We start from the raw sequence: 25,809 nt of genomic DNA on the forward strand, positions 1-25,809 counted from the left end.
AGCAATATCTTTAACAGAAAGTGTAAGATAAATGATGTCTACAAGAATTTAAGATAGGCAACGTGATACTTCATCCAGATGGACCTGGGTTGTGGAAAATGTGGTTTTCCACAATTTTACTCTCAGCATTTCATTAGTGTTCCATTTCGAGTCTTGGTTTCCATCACTGTTATCAGCCATGACCAGTGTATTCTAGATTATCTTAAGCACCTCCCTCCTTTCTCTTGTAGTTCCATAGTTGGTTTTGGCATTCTTTCTTCATCCATTTAATGTTCCAGTCAGCCTTTTCCTCTTCAAACTCCACACACAAGAGAATTACATAATCAGTAATGCTGAATAGTTGTTAGTGGAACATTTACATATACTGTTCCCTTGGCATATCTGTGTAGTCATACCCTGCCAGCCAAAAGCAAAATTCGATTAAAACATTTCAGGAGGGGTGTTCATTACAACCAGTGATGGTTAAAGTAAAATAAAAATAAAAAAAAATAGTAGTAGAACTGAATTAGTTCGCACAGGTGGCAGATTCCCTATCTGTTGTTTTCCTAGCCTTTTCCTAAATGATTTCAAAGAAATCGGAAATTTATTGAAAATCTTCCTTGGTAAGTTATTCCCATCCCTAACTCCCCTTCCTATAAATTAATATTTGCCCCAGTTTGTCCTCGTGAATTCCAACTTTATCTTAATATTGTGATATTTATAAACACCACTCAAACTTATTCGTCTACTGTCATTCCACGCCACCTCTCCGCTGACAGCTCAGAACATACCACTTAGTCGAGCAGCTCTCCTTCTTCCTCTCAATTCTTCCCAACCCAAACTTTGCAACACGTTACTCTTTTGTTGGAAATCGCCCAGAACAAATCGAGCTGCTTTTCTTTAGATTTTTTTCCAGTTCTTGAATCAGGTAATCCTGGTGAGGGTCCCATACACTGGAACCATACTCTAGTTGGGGTCTTACCAAAGACTTGTATGCCCTCTCGTTTACATCCTTACTACAACCCCTAAACACCCTCATAACCATGTGCAGAGATCTGTACCCTTCATTTACAATCCCATTTGTTATTACCCAAATGAAGATCTTTCCTTATATTAACACCTAGATACTTACAATGATCCCCAAAAGGAACTTTCACCCCATCAATGCAGTAATTAAAACTGAGAGGAATTTTCCTATTTGTGAAACTCACAACCTGACTCCTAATCCCATTTATCAACATACCATTCCCATATTAACTTAATTGCCATTTGTTGGTCATGCTTCCTGTCGTTCGCATTTCCTTTCCAATTGACATCTGGTAAATTTAGATCTCCCGCTACAATCGCATTTCTTTCCTTGTCGTTTCCTACATAGCTGATTATCTTATCAAATAATTCTGAATCCATGTCAGTGCTACCCTTTCCCGGTCTGTACACTCCATATATATCAAGTTGCCTATTATCTTTAGAAATGAGCCTCACACCTAGAATTTCATACGTCTCATCTTTAACTTTCTCATAGCTTACAAATTCTTCTTTCTCCAGAATGAATACTCTCCCTCCCAACATTCCTATCCTATCTCTTCGATACACACTCCAATTCTGTGAGAAAATTTCTACATCCATTATATCATTTCTCAGTCATGATTCAACTCCTATTACAATATCTGGTAAATATATATCTATTAAATTACTCAATTCTATTCCTTTCTTTACAATACTTCTACAGTTCAACACTAACAATTTTGTCATCCCTACTTGATTTCCAGTTCCCTGTTCCCTTATCACCGCTCCTTAGGCCACCCCGTTTCCCTGAATGTACCTCCCTATTACCCTTCCAAACAAATTTCCTAACTTATACATATCACTGCGGTTTATGTGAAGGCCATCTGAGCGCAGATCCCTGTCTCCTACCCACCCATTAGGATCTAGAAATTCACTCCCAGTTTCCCACATTTTTAATATTTTGGAAGATGTATGGCAACTGGTATTCCATGGTAGAGTACCACACATGGTATCCCCTACCACTTATACGTAATACCGATTGTAAAATCATTTTCTTGAAAAAAAAAAAAAAAACCCTGAATAAATTAGATGTTTTACTTTCCCTGAGAGCTGGGGGTGGGGGGAGTCCCAAAGTGCTTTGTTTCCGTAATTCTTCTTTGAGAGCCAAAGGATACTGGGTAATTTGCTCATCATCAAAGAAACAACGCTTCTCTTGCTTCTTATACTTGTTTGGATGTTTACATGCCATGATATAGAGCATGAATCTTTAAATTTTTTAACTTGACCCTCTAAAATCTGAATAATGGTGCCAGTCAACTGAATAGGTTTCAATAGAGAAATCAGGTATATGAAAAGAAATAAAACTGAAATTGGGGACAGGATAGCATGTAGACTTTGTCATGGGTTTCCTGCAAAGACACCTGTGATTAAATTCCTGACCAGTGCATGTGGGATTTTTCAGTTATAAAGTCTCATCCTTGTGGTTTAGATTCCATGTAAGAGTGAAGGGCACGTGGCTGTGGTCATGCTATAAAACAGTTGGTGCAGAACTACAAAATTGCTTTTGAAATGAATGACTGAAAAGGCTTCTTCCAGATAAACTTCGAAAAATGTGAAATTTTAACAAATGGGATAAGTTTGAAATGTAGTTTTTACCACAAATTACACCAAATCAGGATCTTTCTGCAGTAATCCAATGTATTATGTATTACAGTAAAATTCTTCATAGGGTTGCATGTTCAGAATTTCTGTAAAAGGACTTGCATGCACCTTCTTACAGATTTTTTTTTAATTTTTTTTTTTTTATGGGGGGTTTGAAATTTATTAATGGAGTAACCAAAGAACACGCAATTATTGAATGCCAATTCTTTTCTACAAGTCATCCAACAGCCTACAAATAGAACAGAGAAAAACATGCAAAGTTATTGGCAGATATCATAACAGATTTAACTTATTATTACAAGCTAAGGTACATTAAAACCTGCCTTAGCAGACAAAGCAATTTCCTAAACTGTGCTGAACGTTGAAGGGTTAAAGGGCCCACAAAGGTTTCACGATGAGTCTTAGTTCTATCAAGCTAAAAAGAAAAAAAAAAACCTCAAATCACTTCTGGCCTAAGTGTCACTCCAGAAAAACAGCCTAAAATCACTTTTCTTTACTAGTATTCTTTTTTATTCCAATCCTTGCCAAGTTAACTTATTTACACAATTCTTCCTGTAATGTGTTCCTTGGTTCAATACCCTCAGCCATTTTTTTTATTTTAAAAAAATATCCACACCGAATGTAGTTATAATGGCTTAAGTGAATCTCTGCATTGACTTACATTAGCACTGATAGTGGTAGTAAAATGCAAACTGTTAATCTAATACACCAGATAACTGTTAAAAAAAGGAATGATTTTTTGGGAATAAAGAATATATTATACTTTACTATTTACCTAAAAATAATAGCGTATATCCCTAGGATGTTTTCAGCAGTGGCAGTTCGTGGCTGTAAAGTAGGGTGAAGATCTATAACCCGTTCGGTTTCGAGCAACAGATTTAGGAACTACGTGTTGCTTTTGGTTGTTTTGTACTCGTACCTTGTACCTGTGACTGGCGGAGGTTCCAGCACGTGACCAAAAATGTATACAGACTGGAGCACTGTGTAACGTCACAGCGCAGCAACCATGTGGCTACCTTTGCTCTACAATGCAAAGTAGAGGTAAGATCTGACCGGGAGACTAACAATTATAGATGAGTGGCACCCTTGGAAAGAGCTGGACATTTTGTCGTGTTTTCATTTACAATGCACAGCTGTTTACTGATGCTAGAAACCGAAAAATTGTTTTCTTAATAATTGAACTCTATTTTTTGTACATCAAGTCGATCCTCCGGTACTTCAAAGCTGCAAACTTGTCGGTAATGTCTCATAGAATGGTTGTTTGTTCATTAACTACAGAAGTAGTTCTTTCTGAATAGCAATATTCCCCAAATAAGAAAGTCTCTCTTCTGAAATTGCATTTCTAAGGTATGTTTTTATATGTTTTAGGCAAGAAAAGCGTATTTCCACTGACGCAGTAGTAGATGAGATGGACAGAATAAGGGAGAACAATTTATAAGCCTGCGTAAAAATGTCTTTATCTCCGTGAAGCATTTGGAACATCTTTTCAGTAGAAACATGTCTGTACTTTTCATCGGCATACAAAATAGCGTTCGTTTCTTAACCCTTTGTTGCCTGAATAGTGAAAAATAAGTATACTTGATTTTTTCACATTCTAATGGAATATGCTAATACTTTCAAATCATAATTTAAATTTTTGGTATGTTTTTGGGGTCTGGTACTTTTAAGTACCGTCAGGCATATAGGAGGCTTCAGATCTGGATAGATAAGAATGTTCACATTTTGGAATTATATCACATTTATTGTCACAAAATATTATTAGAACATGTTTTTCATACCTAAAACTAATACAAAAATGTAAAAGCAAAATTTAAAGCAAATATGTGTAATAAGAGTGAAGTCTTCTATTATTATTCGTATGTAGAACATCTTGCATACATCCTATACAGCTGACACATTATGATACTCTGCAAAGCAGTTTTTTTTCATTGCAGCAGAGAAAAACACTACATGTAGTAAACTTTGAATGCGGTCTTGACTGCACCTTTTTTCTTGAACACACCTCACATCGACCACGGTTTTTTTCAAAAACAACAAAATGATTTCCACGATTACTTAGTCTGACATCACTGGGCATAGAATATTCTTTTTTCCTCCTTTTTGGTAGAAAAGTTTGCTCTGGTGACTTTGGTGACCTCATATCACGTGAAAGTTTTCCTGGAAGACTAATTTCTTTCTGGTTCATCAGTCCTAGGGCCACATTATGCTGGAATGCCATTAGAGGGACTTTTTCATGCAGATTACAGTATGATGTAGGCACTGACAAGTGCTATCTCAATCATTCCCCAAAATAATCTATGCCACCATTTTTGGATCGACGGTCTTAACCATATACGCCTCGAAGTCTGTCAGCATGGTCCACTCCACCAATGTGTGCATTGTTGTCTTGCACAAGAACCGGGCAATCAACAGTAATATTACTTCCATCCTTCTGTTTCCTAGAAACAGTTGTGGCTTCTGTTCCATGGAAATTAGATGCTAAGTACATACCTTTACTGCCTTTCCATAGAAAAACACTTGTCCATCGAAGGAAAGCATTACTTTTGGTTTCAGATATGACTAACATGAGACCCTCCATATGGCCTGACGGTACTTCTAAGTACCTCGCCATTTACTAGCTATATATCCACACCAATTGCAAATTTCATCAATTTGAGTATTTTATTGCATTACAGAAGCATAATTACATGTACTAAGATCACTTGCAGGTCAAATGTAACAATAGGATCTAAGAAATAATCCATCAAAATGTCGTTTGTTTACAGTGGTAACACTGACTACACTCCTAAGAATAAAACGATCTCCCACGTTTATCATCAATACCAACCTCAAAAATGAAATATCTCTGTTTCAAGAATTAGTTACTTGAAAGTACAATGAGGAAAATACAAGGGTAGGACTTACTGAATAATTCCGAAGCCAAGAAATATGAGATGGTACTTTAAAGTACAGTCAGGCAACAAAGGGTTAAGTGACGCATCTTGGGAAACACAGATCCAAAGAAATTTTGCAAGTTTTCAAGAGCACTATAAGGGAAGCACATGTTGTATTCTTCAAAGTTTCTGTTATCGGCTAAGCAAACAATTATTTCACAATTGCAAAATCTCTTAATTTCCATCAAAAGGTTATCCAAAACTTCAAAATATAAAATTCAATACATCTGAACACATTCGTCCTGAGTAAGGGTGCATAAGGGTTTTGCGCATATGTCATTTTGCTGGCCTTTTCAAATATAATCAGAAAATTCTCATCAGTCCTCTTCTTTCTTAGATCACATGTTCTTATTTTTGATATACAATAGTTCACATCCAATGACTTCTTTTGCAAAATATTATAAAGAATATCAGTTAAACAAAAAATGTCGTGAAACCCTACTGCCAGAAAGGTGAATTCAAAACTGTTCATGTCATGAAGAAAGCCTCTGGCGAGTACATTTGTCACCGGACTCTTCACTTGTAAGTATATTTTCATAAACTTCTTTTAGCTTTTGCCAGTCATCCACAATTACACTCAATAATTTTGAGTTCGAGGTCCAGCAGACAGGAGTCACGGTTGGAATGAGTGGCCCTGATACAGCAGAAATGCTGCAAGTTCTCTTCGCCGAGTGATAGGAAAAGAATGGTATTCCAGAAGCTGATGAAAAACATACGATACTTTCATATTGTTTTAAAACTCTGTAAGACCAAATGTAATTGGTGCGCCAAACAGTGTACAAATACTGCAAGAGGAGCTTTCTCTTTCATCTTTCTCTGGAGTCCATTTAAATTGCCAGACAGCACGCTAGCACCATCGTAACAATGTCCTACTAATTTGTGTTCGTAATCGAATGGTCCCAAAATTTTGTCCAATAATGCAAACAAAGCATCCGAGGATCTGTCAGCATTTAAATCGTGGAAACCTAACAAACGTTCCACTATAGCCCTGTCAGAATTAACAAACCTCGCAATTACAGAACACTGAGACACCTGTGATATCTGTTATATTGTCCACCTGAACAGAAAAAAATCAGCACTCGTCAACTCTGTTTTTACGAAATCCTCAATGTATTCTGAAATGCACTCAATTAACTCATTTTGAATACTCTTTGATTCACCACAAAACACACTTTTTATCTTAGAATACTGGTTTTGTATTCCTGCAGGGCTCCTTGATACCAGCAAAGTTAACAGTTCCTTAAAATTACCACGATTTATTGAATTTAATGTTTTGTCATGACCACGAAAAGCTACTGTAGTTCTTGCTTACTTAAACAGAGCACTGCATCAGTTACCAACTGAAGGAAAAATCTATTTGAACGTACATTTTCATTGAACTGTACAATACAGTCTAGAATTTTTCTTCAGGGCATCAGAGATCGTACTTTGGTTTCTTTCCAAAATCATCAAATCTAGCTCGCATTTTACATATTCTGCAGAGTCTGAGTGCTTATGTACAGAACGTGTTATGTTCAAAAGAGCTGAAAATCCTTCTATATTCCAAACATTTTTTTTGCTAAAAAGCAAGCCGGGCCAACAAAAAAACTTCTGTAGAGCTGGGGAGGAGCACAACAATGAAAATTCCTTAAACCACGATTGTTTTAAACTGATTGTAAGATTTACCGGAATGTTTCACTTCTTTTGTGGCACAAATTTGCAGTGATTCAGTAGGGTGACCAAAACATAGAACTTCATTCTGATCTTAGTTTCTCCAATGTGAAGATGGTGTTTCTAATATTACACACAGTCATAAACAGGATACATGTTTAAATAAAACAGCACAACACTACAAATGAACCACGATGCGCAAGTACTCGTACTTCACACAGGATGACGCAGGGAAAATGAAACGTTCTGATCTTCCCGCAACTTCACTTGCACATTTCACTAAGAGTATAGTATGCGGGTGATGTCACGGTTATCATGGCAACCGCCAAGGCCAAGCGGTACCAGGAAGCGCTTGGGAGGTTGAGCCAGCTGTGGAATCTCTAGTCTTCACTCAATCCCATGCCCCGTACTGTGGCAGACACCCGGCGCTTTTATGAGTTACCCTGATGCTCCAAATGAAGTACAAAAGCATTTTATTTCCGTAAAACTAACAAATGTCATAAGAAAAATAAATTTAAAAAATCATTCTGGTAAAAGTAAATGGTGAAGTGGCACTCCACCTACTTCACCTGAAAAGCCGCCCCTGGTTTTCAGCATGGTTGCTTGCCTGAACGACTAGAACTGTGGATTTTTTTTAAAGGAAAAATCTTGACATGTCGTGTAGTGAGTTTGATGTCAACAAAAGGTACTGACAAAGGATAATTGGGCAGCAGAAATAATCTAAGGGATAGAATGGTACAATTTATAAACCAGAGTGGTAAAGAGAGAAAGTTTGTTCATTTATACAGGTTTCTTGATAATTAATGCACTTCAGTATTTCTAATGAACTTAATATGTAGACCTTGGTTTCAAAATTGTGGTTACAAATAAAAGGAAAAGACTAAATCTCAAAACTTACCATAGTGAGTAAATACCACACCATCTTTGAAAACACAATTATATATTTTAAACCAATCATTTAAGTATCCTGCTTCTGAGAACTTATTTCAGTTCCCAAGCTTTGACACACTGCATTTTTAATGATTAGAAATTCCATTAGCTTTGTGAAGCTCTTGGACTGCCCGGATTTCTCTCTTCCAATCTCATTCCATGAATACATATATTTCTGGGAGAATAAATCTTTGTGAATAAATAAACAATTTTCCAATCTCCAATATATTGTAGGTGAAATGGTCTTCAATCTACAAAAAATGGAGCATTGAAAGAACAGTCATAATACTTTTTTAAAGGTTTTATGTATTTAATTAGGATGGGGAAGGAAATGGCTACAATTCTGTGTTTACTGAAACCTTCCATGTCTGATGTTAAACAACTACTGAAACAGATTCAAGTCTGTGTAAGTCATAGCACCACCAGTAGATGTTAACAGTGGTTTTACAGGGCTGCAGTATTTTGTTGTGAAATTTTAGTATGCTATCAAAATTTAGTTAGGTTCATGTTAAATGATCGAATGGCTTTTGATATTTTACTATCAGTGTCTTGCAAAGATTCCTTAATTGCTTTTGGTATTTCTTGCAAGTTGACTACATGCAAACATTATGCTTTGCTTTTGTGTATGTTGAAGTGCTCTGCTTCCACCTTATCTAAGTGGTACAATGTATCATGCATTACAGTAAAATTCTTCATAAGGTTGCATGTTGACAATTTCTGTAAAAGATCAACTTGCATGCACCTATCCACCTTTCTGCATTTTTTTTCAGCAATTTGAAATTTATTAATGGAAAAAAACCAACTATGTTGCTACTACTGAAGGCCACTTTTTTCTAGGTATTTTTCATATTCTATATTTTTTACCCCTTAATTATTTAAAAATTTCACCAAAAATTGTTACATATGTAGTGTATGTAAATACACTACATTCTAAATTTCTTTCCTGTTGATTGCAGGTTTCAGATACTGTTGTCGAGCCATACAATGCAACTCTGTCAGTCCATCAGCTAGTAGAAAATGCAGATGAAACTTTTTGTATTGACAATGAAGCTCTCCACGATATTTGTTTCCGAACACTTAAACTTCAGAACCCAAGTTACAGTGACCTTAACCACCTCATATCCCTCACAATGTCTGGTGTTACAACATGTCTAAGATTCCCTGGCCAGCTGAATGCTGATCTAAGAAAGCTTGCTGTAAATATGGTGCCTTTCCCTCGTCTTCACTTCTTCATGCCGGGTTTTGCTCCACTCACGTCTCGTGGTTGCCAACAGTACAGAGCTCTCACCGTTCCTGAACTTACTCACCAAATGTTTGACGCAAAGAACATGATGGTAGCCTGCGATCCTAGACATGGACGTTACCTCACAGTGGCTGCAGTTTTCAGGTATGCAAAGTAATAAAGAAATTAACTTAAATTTTCAGTGTAATTCCTGTACTCGAGTAAATGAGAATCTGCTTGATCAGATTCCAGCCAAGTGCTGTCAGATAATTAAGCCCCATCTCAGGCTTAGCTATATGAATGTGCTGGTAAGGCCCTTCACACACCTTTGGAGCAATGGTATTGTACTCTTTGAGTTATTATGGAAATAAATTTACAGGAAAGACTTAGATTGCTGAAGGAACCTGTCCTGCCTCTGTTTTGACCAATATGAGCCATATTTACTGAAATCTAACAAAGTTTTCAGTCAAATTTATTCTCCAAAATAGAGATGCACATTAGAATCAGTGATGTAGTAAGTAAGTTTGAAATTATAATATTTATAGTCCGGTTAATTCATTGCTAGTCTTTCCAGGCTTCCAATTTGAGTACTTTATAATTTTATTTTACTGTCAAAATCATATTTTTTGTGGTAAGCAAACAGGAGGAAAAAGTGAAGGGTTTCATACAAAGTGAGCTTTAAATGGGAGGAAATACCACTACTTACGCAGAAAACCATAACTGGCATATGCAAGAAAAACATGTGCTTGCTATGCCAACAAAAAATGATGATACTAGCTTTGTCCCACAAACTACTTTTATGGGGGCTATTGTGCTGTTGAATATTGTGCATTCTTATTCTTTGCCAGTAAAGAGTCCATGCGATATCATTCCTTTCGTTCAAGCGACTCTCTTCATGCCTTCAGACTCTTAAGTGTAAAGAATAAAATTTAACATAGATGGTAGGGATGTTATCATTGTGGATTTTGTCATGACGTGAGGAACCGCTAGGGTCACCAGACGTCCTAAATTTTCTGGACTTGTCCTACCTTTTGGCCCTATGTCTGGGAGTCCAGAAAAAAAGCACAAAATGTCCTAAATTTGGAAGACATTTTGCTTCAGTGCTTTTTATAGAAAACTAGCTGTAGTACCCGGAGTTGCTCAGAGAGTTCTTTAACGTTTACCATTAAGATTTGTATTACCAGTTAAGTCATGTATGAAGTGAATTTGTACAGCATTCTTTGAAATGTTAATTGATATTTTACCATCTACAGTATTATGTAGTTTGTCAGATATATTTTATTTCAATTTTTAGATTATTTAATTTTTGAGTAAAACTTTGTTCTTGTGAAAGCTCGATTTGACTGGGAAGTATTTGATCACTTTGAAAAAAAATAAGTGATATCTATATACGGTATATCATGTACACGACTTCAACTGTTAATGAGACTGTCACCAATCAGCCTTGCGACCCCAAAAGCAGTGGATTCAACACTAATCTTAGTCATTTTAGACTATTTACTTTTAAGCCCCTCTCAAGCCCCATCTCAATGGAAGCTGAACGTGGACTTAAACAGTATATAGAGCGTCAAAATTCACATCAGTGATACATAAAAAATGGATTCTAAATAAATGTTATTTTCCATTATTTTTACATGTTTCCCACCCAAAGCGGGGACTGTGACGTTTCATTTCCATAGTATTATTTTTTCAGATGGTAAGTTATTGTGTAGGCCTACCCAGTATTGTTCAGTTATTCTGGAACATACCCACATACATCCATAATCTTGGTTATTTTTACATTCATTTTCACCCATTCTCAACCTCCATACTGATTGTGGCTTAAGTATGATCATGTAGTGTCGGTTCATATCGGCGAACCTGAAAACTATTTTTGATTATGTTTACCTCACCCCCCTCCAACACCTATCCCAAGGGGTGCTAAGGTTGTCATACCCTGTGTGGTTTATTTTCTGATAGTAAATCATAAATGTACCAGCTTTGGTTGGAATTGCCACAGTAGTCCAGGAAACTATTGATTCAATATTGTTCATTTTTAGTTATTTCTACATATTTCATTCCTTTTGCTAGTGGTTCTAGGGGTGTCCTATCCTGAACAGTACTGTCCCCAGATAGTAACTCATAGTTATATAAATTTTAGTCCCATTATCTCGGTCATTTTGGATAATTTCTTTTTTACACTTTCTCATCCCCTTATGAAAAGGGGACCAAAATTGAACTTCAACAAATACGAATGTCCCTGTTCATCTCAGCGACCCCAAAAAGTATGGATTTGACACCATTTTCGAATATGTTAAATATCCATTCCCCTCGTCCCCCACCCCAAAGGAGGCTGAATTTGATATTGAATCGGTCATAGTTAGAAGGCACTAAGTCATTTTTTTAATTGAGATAATTGACAAACTGTTTCTCACACTTAATTGTAAAGCAAAGTTGCTGTCACATGTATCATTACCCACAGTAACACTGTTCTAGAGGGGTCTATTTGAATGGATTTATATCCTTTTAAAACATGAGAAAATAGAATACGTTTGACTTTCTTCCCTTTAACAATGAATCAGATCTTTAAAAAGTAGTTAATTCACTTTTAATGAAAAATATACAGATTTATAGTTACCAATATAGCATTATTATATTTTCAATGCTAGCAATACAGTAGTGGGCAAATTGAAGCAAAAAAGTCTGAAGGGAAGTTATAGTTTGTAATGCTTAGGTCGGTAAATACCAAATAACCTGATGATGACACTGTGATGTCACACTTTATTCATCATTATAGTTTTCTGTTGTTGGCCACACCAATATATCCTTATAAAATGAAATGGCTTCCTCATCAACTTCAACATACTTGTACACTTTTTGGATATCCGCAATCTTTTTCTTGTTAATGGGGACTTTCTCCAAAACATAAGCCTGAGGAATATTCATGCTGCAGCTATCATGTACGTAAGGTTCCGCAACAGGAAATGGTATTTAGAAGTCTGTCAACGAATGGATATGCTTTTATAACACCTGGTTTCTTATCTGAATACCTGAATTCCTTGAATGACATGGGGGTGAAGGTGACCTTTTCACAATGAGGAGTTTGCGTTTCATTAGCGATGCAGGTTTTCTTGTAGAAGGAAGGCCACCAGGCACTCAAATTGAGGATTTGACTATTCCACCATGTGCACAAGTACATTTGATTTACTTTTTGCCAGCAGACAACAGTATTCTTGAGGGGTATATATCCTATCGGTCTTTTTGATTTTTCTCTTGAAGATTCCAAAATCCCTATCACAAGGGAGGAAAGAAGGGCCTCTCACAGGATAGATACTGGTGAATTATATTCTTAAATCTTCCAGACTGTATTAAACTCGGGCACATGCAAATGTCAGCGTGGTTATTTTGAGCTACGCGACAGTCTGAGTAAAGATGAAGTTCCGTGATTTCTGAAGTCAAGTAAGCATTAATGTAGTGCATTAGAAAAGAATAAACCTCATTCCCACCTTTGTTTGCAATGCCTTCATAGTATAAAAAGAAGAAACTGGTTTCGGATTTCAAATCGTGCATGCAGATGCAATAAACCCATAGCTGACACAGATAGAAAATCTCCTGCACTGGAAGCTATGGGAGTGGTAGGTTCTGCATGAAATCAAAAACAAGCCCACCAATATGAGCATTAATTTTGCAAGCCTCCTGTGTTTTCTTTAAAGCTCTATAAAACTTGGCACTTCGACATTTATGAATGGCTAACTCAGAGGCAGCTGCATGCTTCACATTCTCAGCCAAGTGTAGAGATTTAATTTTTACCTGTAGTTCTTCACATGTACAACACGTCTTTCTGTGGCCTTCCAAAGCGCAGAGCAGGTAGAATTCTCTTTGAAAAGATAGTACATCTGCTTCACATCTAACCTAGCATCCAAATATTTTCTCAGAACCAGAATAGCGATTCAATTTTACCAGAAACGTTTAAATGTGATTGTGCAAGAGTTGCTCCACTTCCACTGGTGTTAATACGGGTACTTGGGTGGAACCCATGCCTACCCCTTAGTGTTTCCCCTCTAAGCAAGATTTTTAATTCGGTATATTCTCTTTTGTGATACTACATGAAGACTCCAGAATGCTCACCTATATACCTCAGTTTTCTCACTTCCAACAAGCACGTGATATTGAATGCAGCTTGCCTACCATTTGCTTTCCCATTGACATCTACTTTGCGTGGTCTGCGATGTTTCACCTGTTTTGCTTCTATTAGACGCTGCAAATGATCTTGTTTAGTCTCAAGGTCATGAAATGTAATAATCTTGATTTTAGTTACTCACTGATACGGAGGAAACATATCTTTCGGCACATATAAAAACGCGCGAACGAGGAAAATTAATATTGGAGACTAAAGTTTCCTCCACGCCTATTATCTTTATAATGCTTTCCCTGCTCGTAATGTACCAGTAAAATTAATCTTCCTTACTACTTAGACAATCTTCTCCAGTTTTCTTTGCTGGCATTATTTTTCCTGTATCTGTAACATACTACGAACCTTTCACTCTTGCCTTCTTTACAGTATTTGTGTAATTATTGGTATATACACAACATTTCTTGCCTTTTTTTTATTCCCCTCCATTATCAAGTTGGGCAAACAAGCTTATACAATACATTTCAGTGTTGTGACAGAACACTGCTTGCTGCCAACATAATCTGCTTCACTGTCAAATGGAACTAAGTCTTCTCTTTAACACAGAACGTTAAATTCAGCTAGTGGTTTTAAAACATACTGAACGGGCAGACTTAGTCTACATTCGTACTATACATACCCAAGGAAATATCAATTTTGACAAGAATTGACTTAGGTCCTTCCAACAATGACCGATTCAATTATTTGGAGTGAAACAAATTATCTCAGCATTCCCAAAACTACAGATTAGCCACTATTTTAGATTTTTTAATATTCCAATAATCTAACCCCCACCTTTACTCCTATAGATGCTAGGTGTGTCCTGCCACCACGTGGTTAGTCTCCTGCTAGTAAGTCATAAGTGTACCAAGTTTGGTTCCAAGTCACTCCATTAGTCCCAAAACTATGGATTTGGTGCTCTTAGTGATCATTTTAATGTATATTTCACCCTCCCATAGGATTTCTAGGGGTGTCTTGCCCCCACACCATTTATCATAGATGGTAATATTTGCATCAAATTTAGTTGTCAGCTTTGCTTGAAAATACAGATACATCCATGATCTTGGTCATTTGTCATTTTATTTTTTCACTCTCACACCTATATGAAAGGGGGGCTGCACGTGAATTTATAAAAATTCCGGAGTGAAATTATTCACCGTCCCTGAAAGCAACAGATTCAACACTATTTAAGAATATTTTCAGGTAACTCTCCTTGCCCCCCTGCCCCTAACGGTACTTGGGGTGTCTTGCCCCCACATGGTTTGTCTCCTGATAATAAGTCGTAAGTGTACAAAGTTGGGTGTAAATTGCTTCAGTGGTTTAGATGTATATACTAGCAAATGTACTCGTGCTTCACTACAGTATTCTACATTATATACGGATATTGAAGTAAATTACTGTACATGGAGTGAAGATTAAAAAAAAAAAAAAAAAAAAAAAAAAAAAAAAAAAAAAAGTCTGTCCCTTGGCATTATCTCGCAAACGGCATAGGGAGGTCCACATACGTTGTTTCCAAAGTAAAGTGCGAGTTGTGGAGTTGTTGATAACGGCAGGTCAACTTGCCTACTGCCATTCACAATAGAGTTGGGATTTCCATTATAGTGGCAGGCCCCATTGCCTACTGTGCAGTCACAATCGATGTGGGAAATTTTCATTGCAATGGCAGGTCCTATTTCCTACTTCCAGACAGATAACAGTTGAGGAATTTTTATTACTGTAATGGCAGGCACGTTCCTTACTGCCAGTCAAAATTGAGTTATGCTGTTATTATAATCACAGGCTCCTTTTCCTAATTTCAGTCAGCTTACTGCCAGTCACGCCGAATTGGTGAGTTTCCATTATAATAACAGGCCACTATGCTTAACGTCAGTCACATTTTAGATGAGTAAATTTGTTTATAATGGCGGCCACCCTTACCTACTGTCAAACACGATCGGGTAAAGGAGTTTTGAAAAAGTTCCATGCTCCCTACCCTTCTGCCTGTTAAATCGAGAAGGAAATTATTACAGTAATTACAATGGTACACACGTGTTGGACGACGACTCCATTCCTCCTGCCAGTCAGTCGATGAGATTACAATAGCAGACGCCCTCCTGCTGACAGTCATTATTGATTTGTAAAATATTAATTACAATGGCACACACCCTCTTTCTAGATCACTACAAATCGACAAATGAATAAATATAGATAGACATAATAAAGTACATGCATGTTTACCTCCATTTAAATTTTAACTGCTGCTAAACGGTACACCATATCGACAACCAGAATGTAAGACAATACGCCACATTTAGCGGTCTAAATGGCTGGTCCAATATTTTCTCGTATCTCATCTGTTTATGGGTAAGACTGAGTTACAAACGTTGAATAGGTTGAAATATGAGTAAGGTATATTCACAGTGCATTACTTTTCGGATACTTGCGTGACAGCTACAAACATGGCATTTGGCTCACATATAGCTACTGGGTGGGCCAATATTAGTGTAGAATTTGATCACTATCTCTCTTATAAGTGATTCAAACCTTCAATTATACATGTAAAGGGTGGAAAATATACGTACAATCTAGAAATAGAGCCAAATTTTAATGTATAACGGATAGAGATACGGCAAAATGTCATAGGACCAAAGTTGTAGCTCGCTACAAATTGAACTCGGATTATGCCATCTGTTTTGTGATAAAACTTACCATTTAGCCACAAATTACCTCGAAAGGAAGGTGTGAAGTCATTAAAATTGCCTGTATATTTCAATATTTTTCGGGGGTAAAAATGAAAAATATAAATGTCTCTTAATTTTTACGTCGGTTAGAGGACAATTTTGCCAAACTTCAATTTTCTAGCTCATTTGGCAGATTGTGTCGCCATCTTGACTTGGGTGAGGGGGTTAAACTTAGGACTTCCAGGAAAGTTTTCAAGCCCATGTAACCTATAGGTTTTTGTTTTGGATAAATATATCCCACTTTTTTATGCTTAGCCCAAAATTTGAGACTCCCAGAGAGGGCCCCCTCAGGGTATTTTGAGAATTTTCTATATTTGTAGGTATCCTTGTGTCGGGCGCTAGAATATGGAATGCTTTACCCCCTGAAATTAGAAATTGTTCCTCATTAATTACCTTCAAAAGACAGTCTAAAGATTTCCTCTTGAATACGTAGGCTGTATCATGTAGTTACGTGTGAATGTGTGAGTGAATGTCTGGAGTAAATAGTTCCCAAAAGTTGACATAAATTACTGTTATATTTTATGAATTCCACCTAGAGTAGTTAATATTGAATTTATTTTTCTAATTTTAGACTTAGGATGTAATCTTTTAGTATTAGACTATATTAAGTTATATTACTATTATATACACTGTGTTAAGTTAGAATATTAAGTTTGGATTCAGTATTAAGCTGCATAATGTGGTTAAGTGTAAGAGAGGGCCAAGAGCCCTAACTTCACCATAAATAAATAAATAAATAAATAAATAAATAAATAAATAAATAAATAAATAAATAAATAAATAAATATATCCTGAAGCCATCAGCTTCTCTGGTACCAAGGTTTAAGTTTCTAAGATGCCTGGAAGTGGATAATTAATTAGTCTACTTTCATTTTCTACCTTAATTTATATACATACAGTGCAATATATATAGATCGTTCCAGACTTCCATTTATTAATACAGATTATATTTTCCCCTCCTCTAGAGTTTCTAGAGGTGTCTTGCCCCCACAGTATTTTTTCCAGATAGTAGGTAATATTTATATGCCCACCATCCCAAAAGGGGGCTGAACGTGTACTTTAAAAATATCTAGTGTCGCTATTCATCTTGGCAAACACAAAAACTATGTATTCAACACGATTTTAGATCAATTTTATACATAACCGGCTTACCCCCACAGTGCTCGTCTCCATATAGTAATGGAAGATAGGAAAACTTAAAAGGGTCCACCTTTTCAATACAAAAATGTTATAGTTTATTTATAACATATATTTGCACTTGGAACTAGTTTCGACACTGTTTGGCGTCATCAGCCAAAATGTGGGAAATAGGCTAGCATGTAGGCATTTATATTACACAAGGCGTTACATTAAACAGTACACATCTTACAAGGAGATAAAAACAGGGATGAATATAGAAACAAATGAATCGTTGAGAAAGCAAAAGTTATACATATTAAAAATAACCTTAACTACACATCTTGCAGTGCGAAAATATTCATCTTGAATGATTCCTGAATACAAAACGCACGCGCACACACTTCTGAAGAGCCAGCAGGCAGGAAAAAGTAAGGTGAAACCTTAAGAGTTCTTCTGAGAAGAGTTCATCATTTTTTTTTCTATGTTCCGACTAACTAATGAAGTCTCCCTTGAGTTCCTGATAAACATACACAACAGGAAATTCTCCTTCACTCTCAACAATAGCTATAAAAGACCAACGGTAAATTGTATTTTAAATATTGTGCAGAGATGTGAAAGCATGATCTTGAACATGATATAACTTCTTCATTTAACCACCTTTGAAAGTCTCTCTATATTACATAGCTTCATTAACACCACCATTCTGTAGATGCACAAAATAATCTTGTAATCTTCACGGGTCCGGTATTCAGCTCGACAAGAATATAAAATTGGTATTAAGGAATACGTTTTCTGAGAGTTTGGAGGTTGACTGTGCCAGTATTTGTGGTGTATTGTTGCAGCGTTACGTGTAGGGTGGGGGCAGGTTTCTATGATGTTTATTGCGGGACATGAGGCGGTAAAGCTATGGCGCAAGATGAAGAGGAACAGAGAGTGTTGGATAGTTTAGGTCTGGGGAGCGGCCATTGTTGGATTAGGAGGGGAGAGGGAAGGAGCGGTAGGGGAGGAGTGGAAGGAGGGGAAGTATGGAGGGTGATGTGGTGAAAGTGTGTGGCGTGAGAAAGTATTATGCATAATCTGAAAGACAGATCTGTTTTTCGGGATATTCATGTTTTTGAAAAATTCAATGAGAAAGTCGAATAGGATCTTTGGTTTCTCTGAGATATCATTTAAGTTTAGGTTGGGATTGAAATATTGGTCTAAATGAATTCCTCTTCGATAATTAAGGACCAACACAATCAATTCAAAGGCAATTGAAATAAATTCTAAAGAGCACATCTTTTCTCCTCACTGAGCAAGAAAAACAAAAGTTAATTACTATGAACCCAGGCCTACCAACAGCTAAAGCACTACCCAAAATCCACAAAACCGGTGTCCCTATTCGACCCATAATAAACTACAGACCAAGCCCCTTATATAAATTATCTCAATTTATCCAACAATTTCTTAATAAACATTATAAATTCTCATCAAATAAATCCATCAGGAACACTGTAGAATTAGTGAAGAAACTAAACAGTTTCAAGCTTCAACCATATCATTCAATGCACTCCTTTGATATAGTCAACATGTATCCCAGTATAAAAACCAACTCATTATTCCCGATCATCGAAAAGAACTTACTTGCTAACAATCAACTAGGTAAACTAGAAGTTCAAGACTTTATGACCATATTAAGATTACTAATTAACAATAACTACTTCACATTCGATAAGATCATTCACAAACAAGATGGTTTGGCTATGGGTTCACCAGCCTCAGGAATTTTAGCAGAGATCTACCTTGATTTCCTAGAGCACACCGCCATCGACAATAACATCAAATTTGCTAATATCCAATTCTGGGCTAGGTACGTAGATGACACATTTATAATCCTAGATGAACGCTCCATAGACGCGCCATCCACCCTCAAAAACCTTAACAACATTGATCATGACATTAAATTTACCTTAGAATCAGAGATAAACAACTCCATCAACTTCCTAGACCTAACAATCAATAGGCACCCCTCTTCGTTCACATATAGTATCTATAGAAAGCCCACTCAAACGGCCACTACTATAAGAAATGACTCACTACACCCCCAAACACACAAAGCGGCTACATATAATAGCTTAGTAGACCGAGCATTCAAAATTCCGATGTCAAGAAAAAACTTAAAGAATTGAACACCATTCGCTCTATAGCAAAATTCAATGGATATAATGAATCCTTTATTGAAAGAATAATCAATAAATTCAGACACCGCCCAAAAACCACCCTAATAAAAGACAATACTAGCACTGCCACGTTTTCCACATTTACCTTCAATAAAGAAATTTACAACGTCACTAACGTTCTTAAAAAACACAACGTTAAAATAGCCTTTCGTACTAACAATAGAAGCACAGAGATCCTACACAACTCTTCATCAATAAATAAAAGTAGTCCTTTTTCTAAATCAGGTGTATATAGGTTTTCTTGCCAAGACTGCAAAAGTTCTTACCTAGGGCAAACAGGACGCAGCTTTAAAATCAGATATGCAGAACATGTAAATGCCATAAAACACAACCGTTTTTCCGCGGTCGGTCTACATATAAAAGAATTTAAGCACAACTTTACTGAAATAAATCAAGATCTTGAGGTATTACATATTCTAAACAAAGGTTCTTTCCTAGATGTCTCTGAAAACCTCTATATTCATTTAGACCAATATTTCAATCCCAACCTAAACTTAAATGATATCTCAGAGAAACCAAAGATCCTATTCGACTTTCTCATTGAATTTTTCAAAAACATGAATATCCCGAAAAACAGATCTGTCTTTCAGATTATGCATAATACTTTGTCACGCCACACACTTTCACCACATCACCCTCCATACTTCCCCTCCTTCCACTCCTCCTCCCCTACCTCTCCTTCCCTCTCCCCTCCTAATCCAACAATGGCCGCTCCCCAGACCTAAACTATCCAACACGCTCTGTTCCTCTTCATCTCGCGCCATAGCTTTACCGCCTCATGTCCCGCAATAAACATCATAGAAACCTGCCCCCACCCTACACGTAACGCTGCAACAATACACCACAAATACTGGCACAGTCAACCTCCAAACTCTCAGAAAACGTATTCCTTAATACCAATTTTATATTCTTGTTGAGCTGAATACCGGACCCGTGAAGATTACAAGATTATTTTGTGCATCTACAGAATGGTGGTGTTGATGAAGCTATGTAATATAGAGAGAGACTTTCAAAGGTGGTTAAATGAAGAAGTTATATCATGTTCAAGATCATGCTTTCACATCTCTGCACAGTATTTAAAATACAATTTACCGTTGGTCTTTTATAGCTATTGTTGAGAGTGAAGGAGAATTTCCTGTTGTGTATGTTTATCAGGAACTCAAGGGAGACTTCATTAGTTAGTCGGAACATAGAAAAAATGATGAACTCTTCTCAAAAGAACTCTTAAGGTTTCACTTCACTTTTTCCTGCATGCTGGCTCTTCAGAAATGTGTGCGCGTGTGTTTTGTATTCAGGAATCATTCAAGACGAATATTTTCGCACTGCAAGATGTGTGGTTAAGGTTATTTTTAATATGTATAACTTTTGCTTTCTCAACAATTCATTTGTTTCTATATTCGTCCCTGTTTTTATCTCCTTGTAAGATGTGTATTGTTTAATGTAATGCCTTGTGTAATATAAATGCCTACATGCTAGCCTATTTCCCACATTTTGGCTGATGACTCCAAACAGCGTCGAAACTAGTTCCAAGTGCAAATATGTTATAAATAAACTTTAACATTTTTGTATTGAAAAGGTGGACCCTTTTAAGTTTTCTTATCTTCCATTCTCAGTTCAATACGAACAAAAATGAAATTCTTAAATTTAAATCCATATAGTAAGTTATAAGTGTGTAAGTGCTCGCTAAGGGAGGATTTTCGGATATTCTGTCGCTAAGGGGGTGAAAAGGGGGGTGAAATATTTAAATGAGGGTATCTATATCTCAAACTGAAAAGTTTACAGACCAAAAAAATTGGTATCTGGAATCCTCTTTAAAAATACACACATTTTTTTGTATTTGGAAAATCCCATTAAGAGAGATGAAAAAAAGGTGGGGAAAGGGGTTGAATACCTTTTATGAGGATACTTATGTCTCAAACTGAAGATATTACATACATGAAAATTGGTATTTGGAATCTTCTTTGAAAATAAACACGTATAGTTTTGGAAAATCCATTGAATAGGGGTTGAACAGGAGTGACAAACGGGGTGAATTTTAAAAAGAATATATGTAGGCCTATGATATATCTCAGACATGTAACATGTTACAGGCTTGAAAACTGGTATTTGGAATCTCCTTTAAAAGTAAAGAAACATAGATAATTTGTTTTCGGAAAATCCACTTAAGGGAAACTGAAAAAGGAGGTGAATTTTTAAAATGAGCACTTGAATATCTCAGAAGCTCAACATGTTATAGATGTGAAAATTGGTATTTTTAATCTCTATTGAAAATAAACGTGTATTTTTTGTTTTAGGAAGATACCACTTAAGGGGGAGAGGGGTAAACAAGACTGAAAAGGGGGTTGAATTATTTTTATTAGGATAGTGATATCTCAAACCTGAGGATGTTACAGATGTGAAAATTAGTATTTGGAGTCTCCTTTAAAAATAAATAAACATGGGTTTTTCAACTTGAGAAAAGACGGATCTCACATGTACAGTTCTATGTCACATGGTCGTCTTAGCCTGAAAAGACAATACCACAAACGTGGTTTATAAAGAGTTTTCTGGGGTAAATGAAACTAAATTTTTCAGCGAGTTTTTATACTTTAGGGATTTTCAGATGTCTTAGTACAGTGGCAAGGAATGATTACTTTTATGAAATCACGAAATCCACGCCAGTGAAGCCGCAGGTAACCGCTAGTTTTTTTGTATATAATCGATTCTTATATCTAGATAAAAACAAAAAAAAACTGCCTATTTGTTATAGGATGTGATATTATGATTTTCCTACAAAAGTAGACACATTTTTAGCAGTATTTTGAAAAGTTCAGAGTAATTTTCAGTGCCAGGCAGTGATACTAATAAAGAGTAATCATTTGAACATTGAAACAGTGAAAAGCTTATTTGTCAAATACAATTTGAAACATTTTGAATACAGAGAAATTATCAGTTAATTATTGAACAAGAATAATTTACTGGCAAAAATCACATCAGCAGAAAAGTAAGAGTATGACAATATCATGTAATGGTAAGAAAATCAATACAGTATTTTTATTAGTATGATATATTTGTTTTCCAAATTCATTCTAGAAAAAAATCAGCTACTCATTGAGTTGCAATATGACTATAGCTAGTGTTAGAGGTGAGATTTTGTTACTGAAAGAAATGTCCTTTGTTTTGGTGAAGTGCATCCTAGTGGTCATCTGGTCATACAGATTTTGGTGTAAAATAGAAGGGTATGTACCGATACTTCAAGGCAGAAACAAGTTCCAGGGAAAACATTCCAGGAATCAGTAATGAACAAAGATAGTATATATGTAAGGATTTACAGATGGCAGAAGTATTCAGTCAGCTAGATATAAAGGTTGTTGATTACAAGGATAGTGTCCAGGAAGAGGTGACTAACACTAAAGAACTGAAATTTACCAACAATAACACAAGACATTTACAATAAGATACCACAGTTGAAAACTAGAAAAGTGGCTGGAATTGACAAGATTTCTGGTGATGTATTAAAGGCAATGGGTTGGTATATAGTACCATACCTGAAGTACTTAAATTTGATTACTGCTTGCATGAAGGAGCTATAGCAAATGAAGAGAGTATTGTTATACTAGCCTCCATATATAAATGAAAGGGTGATAAAGATAAGAATTACAGGCCAGTCAGCCTGACATGTGTTGCATATAAGTATGGTTGTATGAAAAGTTTGCAAAATTACTAACTGGTTTGATAGAAGGCAAGTTTGGGTTTAGGAAACGGTTATTCCACTGAAGCCCAACTGTTAGGATTCCAGAAAGAATCCGAAGGTCAAATGGACCGTATTGCAATTGATCTATGTAAGGCATTTGATATGGTAGATGGAAACTACTGGAAAAAATGAGTGCAGTTGGACTAGAAAAGAGTAGGTGAATGGGTGGATATATTTCTAGAAAGAGAACTATGATAATTACAGCAGGTGAAGCATTCATTATCTGATCCTGTAATCATTACGAAGGGAATTCCTGAAGACAGTATTATTGTACCTTCATTTTCTTAAGTGATCCGTTGGGTGAAAAGGGACCCAAAGTTGGCAATGGAAATTTTACAGAAGAGCTGAAAAGTGTCTGGTGAAAAAATTGAATTTCTATGTTTTGACCTCCTTTGCTACCTATGGATCTTCTTAACTGACTGTTACAACAGCTTTCATCACTGTCATGAAAACTTTGTACAATATTTAAGAAAATTAGTGAAAGCTGTAATTTTTTTCTCAGCACAGTTTTCTGAATAGCAACAGTCAGTACTTAATATCTTCTGAAATTTTGCACCTAGAATTATGAACTTTTTAAAAATCCTCAGTATCTAATGCCAATATTTGAAACTTAAATTTCTCGTCAACATTAGGTCATCTCTTTCTGTGTATTATACTTTGTTCCTCGCGAGTAACGACCGTTTACAAGTTGTAAACAAATCCCTTTATTATTGTTAGCCTCTCTGGTTTACAGATAGACAACTCCCTGCTAGTCTGTCATAGAATGATACACCGATACATGACATAGAGGGCGTCTCAATCCCTGACATCCTCCCCACCCTGGTCTATCTCCAGGGAAATGACCAGCTGCACTGGACGAGTTATCACAGTCCCCTTTGAATCCTTAAGAATCACGGTTCTGATCACTGCGTCTCTTCTAGCTCGGATTTCTGCTATGCGGGCCTTCTTCTACATGTCGCGTTTGGTTGTCTTCTTGAAGGAGTGCTACGTCTCAAACTCTCAGATGTGGTCTGTTACCTCGAGGATGCCTAACTTCGTGGAAGCTCCTCAGCTCCATGAGGTATTCCTTAATCCAGCGCTTCCAGAAGTCTTCTGAGATTTTTTGTCATGCTGCTAACTCCTTTGTCAGGTTCGTCCTTAATGTTGGTTCTGGTCCAGTTGGTATGGTCATTAATCTTTGTCTGGTCAAGAAATGAGCAGGAGTCAAAGCTTCTGTGTCATCTTTATTCTGAGAGATGGGTCGCGAGTTGATGGCAGCTTCAATATTTACTAGAATGGTGTTAAGCCTTTCCTCAGTTATCAATGCCTTGCCTAACATCTTCCTCAGGCATCGTTTTGTAGTGCCAACCATCCTCTCCCACCAAGCCGCCCGTGGAGGAATGAACCGCCATTTGGTAGAATGGTGTGCTAGGTACTGGTGGACAGAAGATGTGGTAAAGTATTGCCAGAGTGAAGACAATTGTGTTTGTAGCATGGAATGTCTTAGCATTGTCCATGTAGATTACATGCGGCAACCCTCGTCTTCCTGCAAATCTTTGTAATGCGAGGATAAATGTTTCAGTGGTCATGTCTGAGCATAATTCCAGGTGTAAGGCCCTCATTGATGCACACGTGAAGAGAGCAATATAACATTTCTTTGACTCATTCCCCACCTTGATATATAAGGGGCCTGCAAAGTCAATGCCAGTCACTTCGAATGGTCGTAAGGACTTTACAAGGTCAGGTGGCAAGGATGCTCCGATAGCTTCACCTAATTTGTTGTGTGCCATTTTACAGGGCAGACAAGTGTGCAGAACTTTCTTTATGGCTTGCCTGGCGCGAAGAATCCAATATTCTGATCATAGCTCTGACAGAACTATCCGTACACCTAAGTGATGAAGCCTGATGTGGGTCTGCCTTATCAGAAGCCTGGTGAAAGGGTGGGATCCATCCAAAAGTATTGGATGCCTTTCTGTATGCATCAGGTCTGCTTATTGAAGTCTTCCACAAAGTCAAATGATGTCTTCTTGGATGTATGGATTGAATCTTGCAATCTTGGACTTATTTGGAAGTGGAATGTTTCGCCTCAAGGCGGTAAGTTCCATACTGAAACATTCTTCTTGAGTATGACGTATCCAGTAAAGTCGAGCATTATTTATATCTATTTCTGTGAGATACTTGGGGTATCGTACTCTTTCCTTCATCACTCTGATAAAACGTAGAACCCAACAAGTAACGTATCAGTTTCCAGTATGAACTGAATTGTGATGTGTCTAGCAGTGGTTCATGCGAAGTGATTAGTAGAATTTGCTTAGTTGGTTTCTTCGCATCTGGTAGAGATGTTATGTCTGACAGGTTTTCCAATGGCCATAATGTGTGTTCACCAATGAGTCAAGAAGGACCATGCCACCAAGTATCATTTGAGCGTAAGTCATTTGTCGAGAGTCCCCGCGAGAGGTAGTCTGTGGGATTAGTGTTGCCGGGGCAATGTCGCCATTGCCTAGGGGC

The 25,809-nt window shown here is 36.8% G+C and overlaps 1 protein-coding gene across 2 annotated transcripts in view; it reads left to right on the top strand.

Annotated features, from left to right (window-relative positions):
- Window positions 1-25,809, top strand: part of LOC136875663 (tubulin beta-1 chain) — a 97,084-nt gene that overhangs the window by 42,458 nt on the left and 28,817 nt on the right. For both annotated transcript variants that reach the window (XM_067149209.2, XM_067149210.2), the window contains exon 4: window positions 9,116-9,546. In XM_067149209.2, coding sequence (XP_067005310.2) covers window positions 9,116-9,546 — 431 coding nt within the window. The remainder of the gene's footprint in view (window positions 1-9,115; window positions 9,547-25,809) is intronic.

This window comes from Anabrus simplex, chromosome 6 (genome assembly GCF_040414725.1).
Source record: "Anabrus simplex isolate iqAnaSimp1 chromosome 6, ASM4041472v1, whole genome shotgun sequence".
Lineage (NCBI taxonomy): Eukaryota > Metazoa > Arthropoda > Insecta > Orthoptera > Tettigoniidae > Anabrus > Anabrus simplex.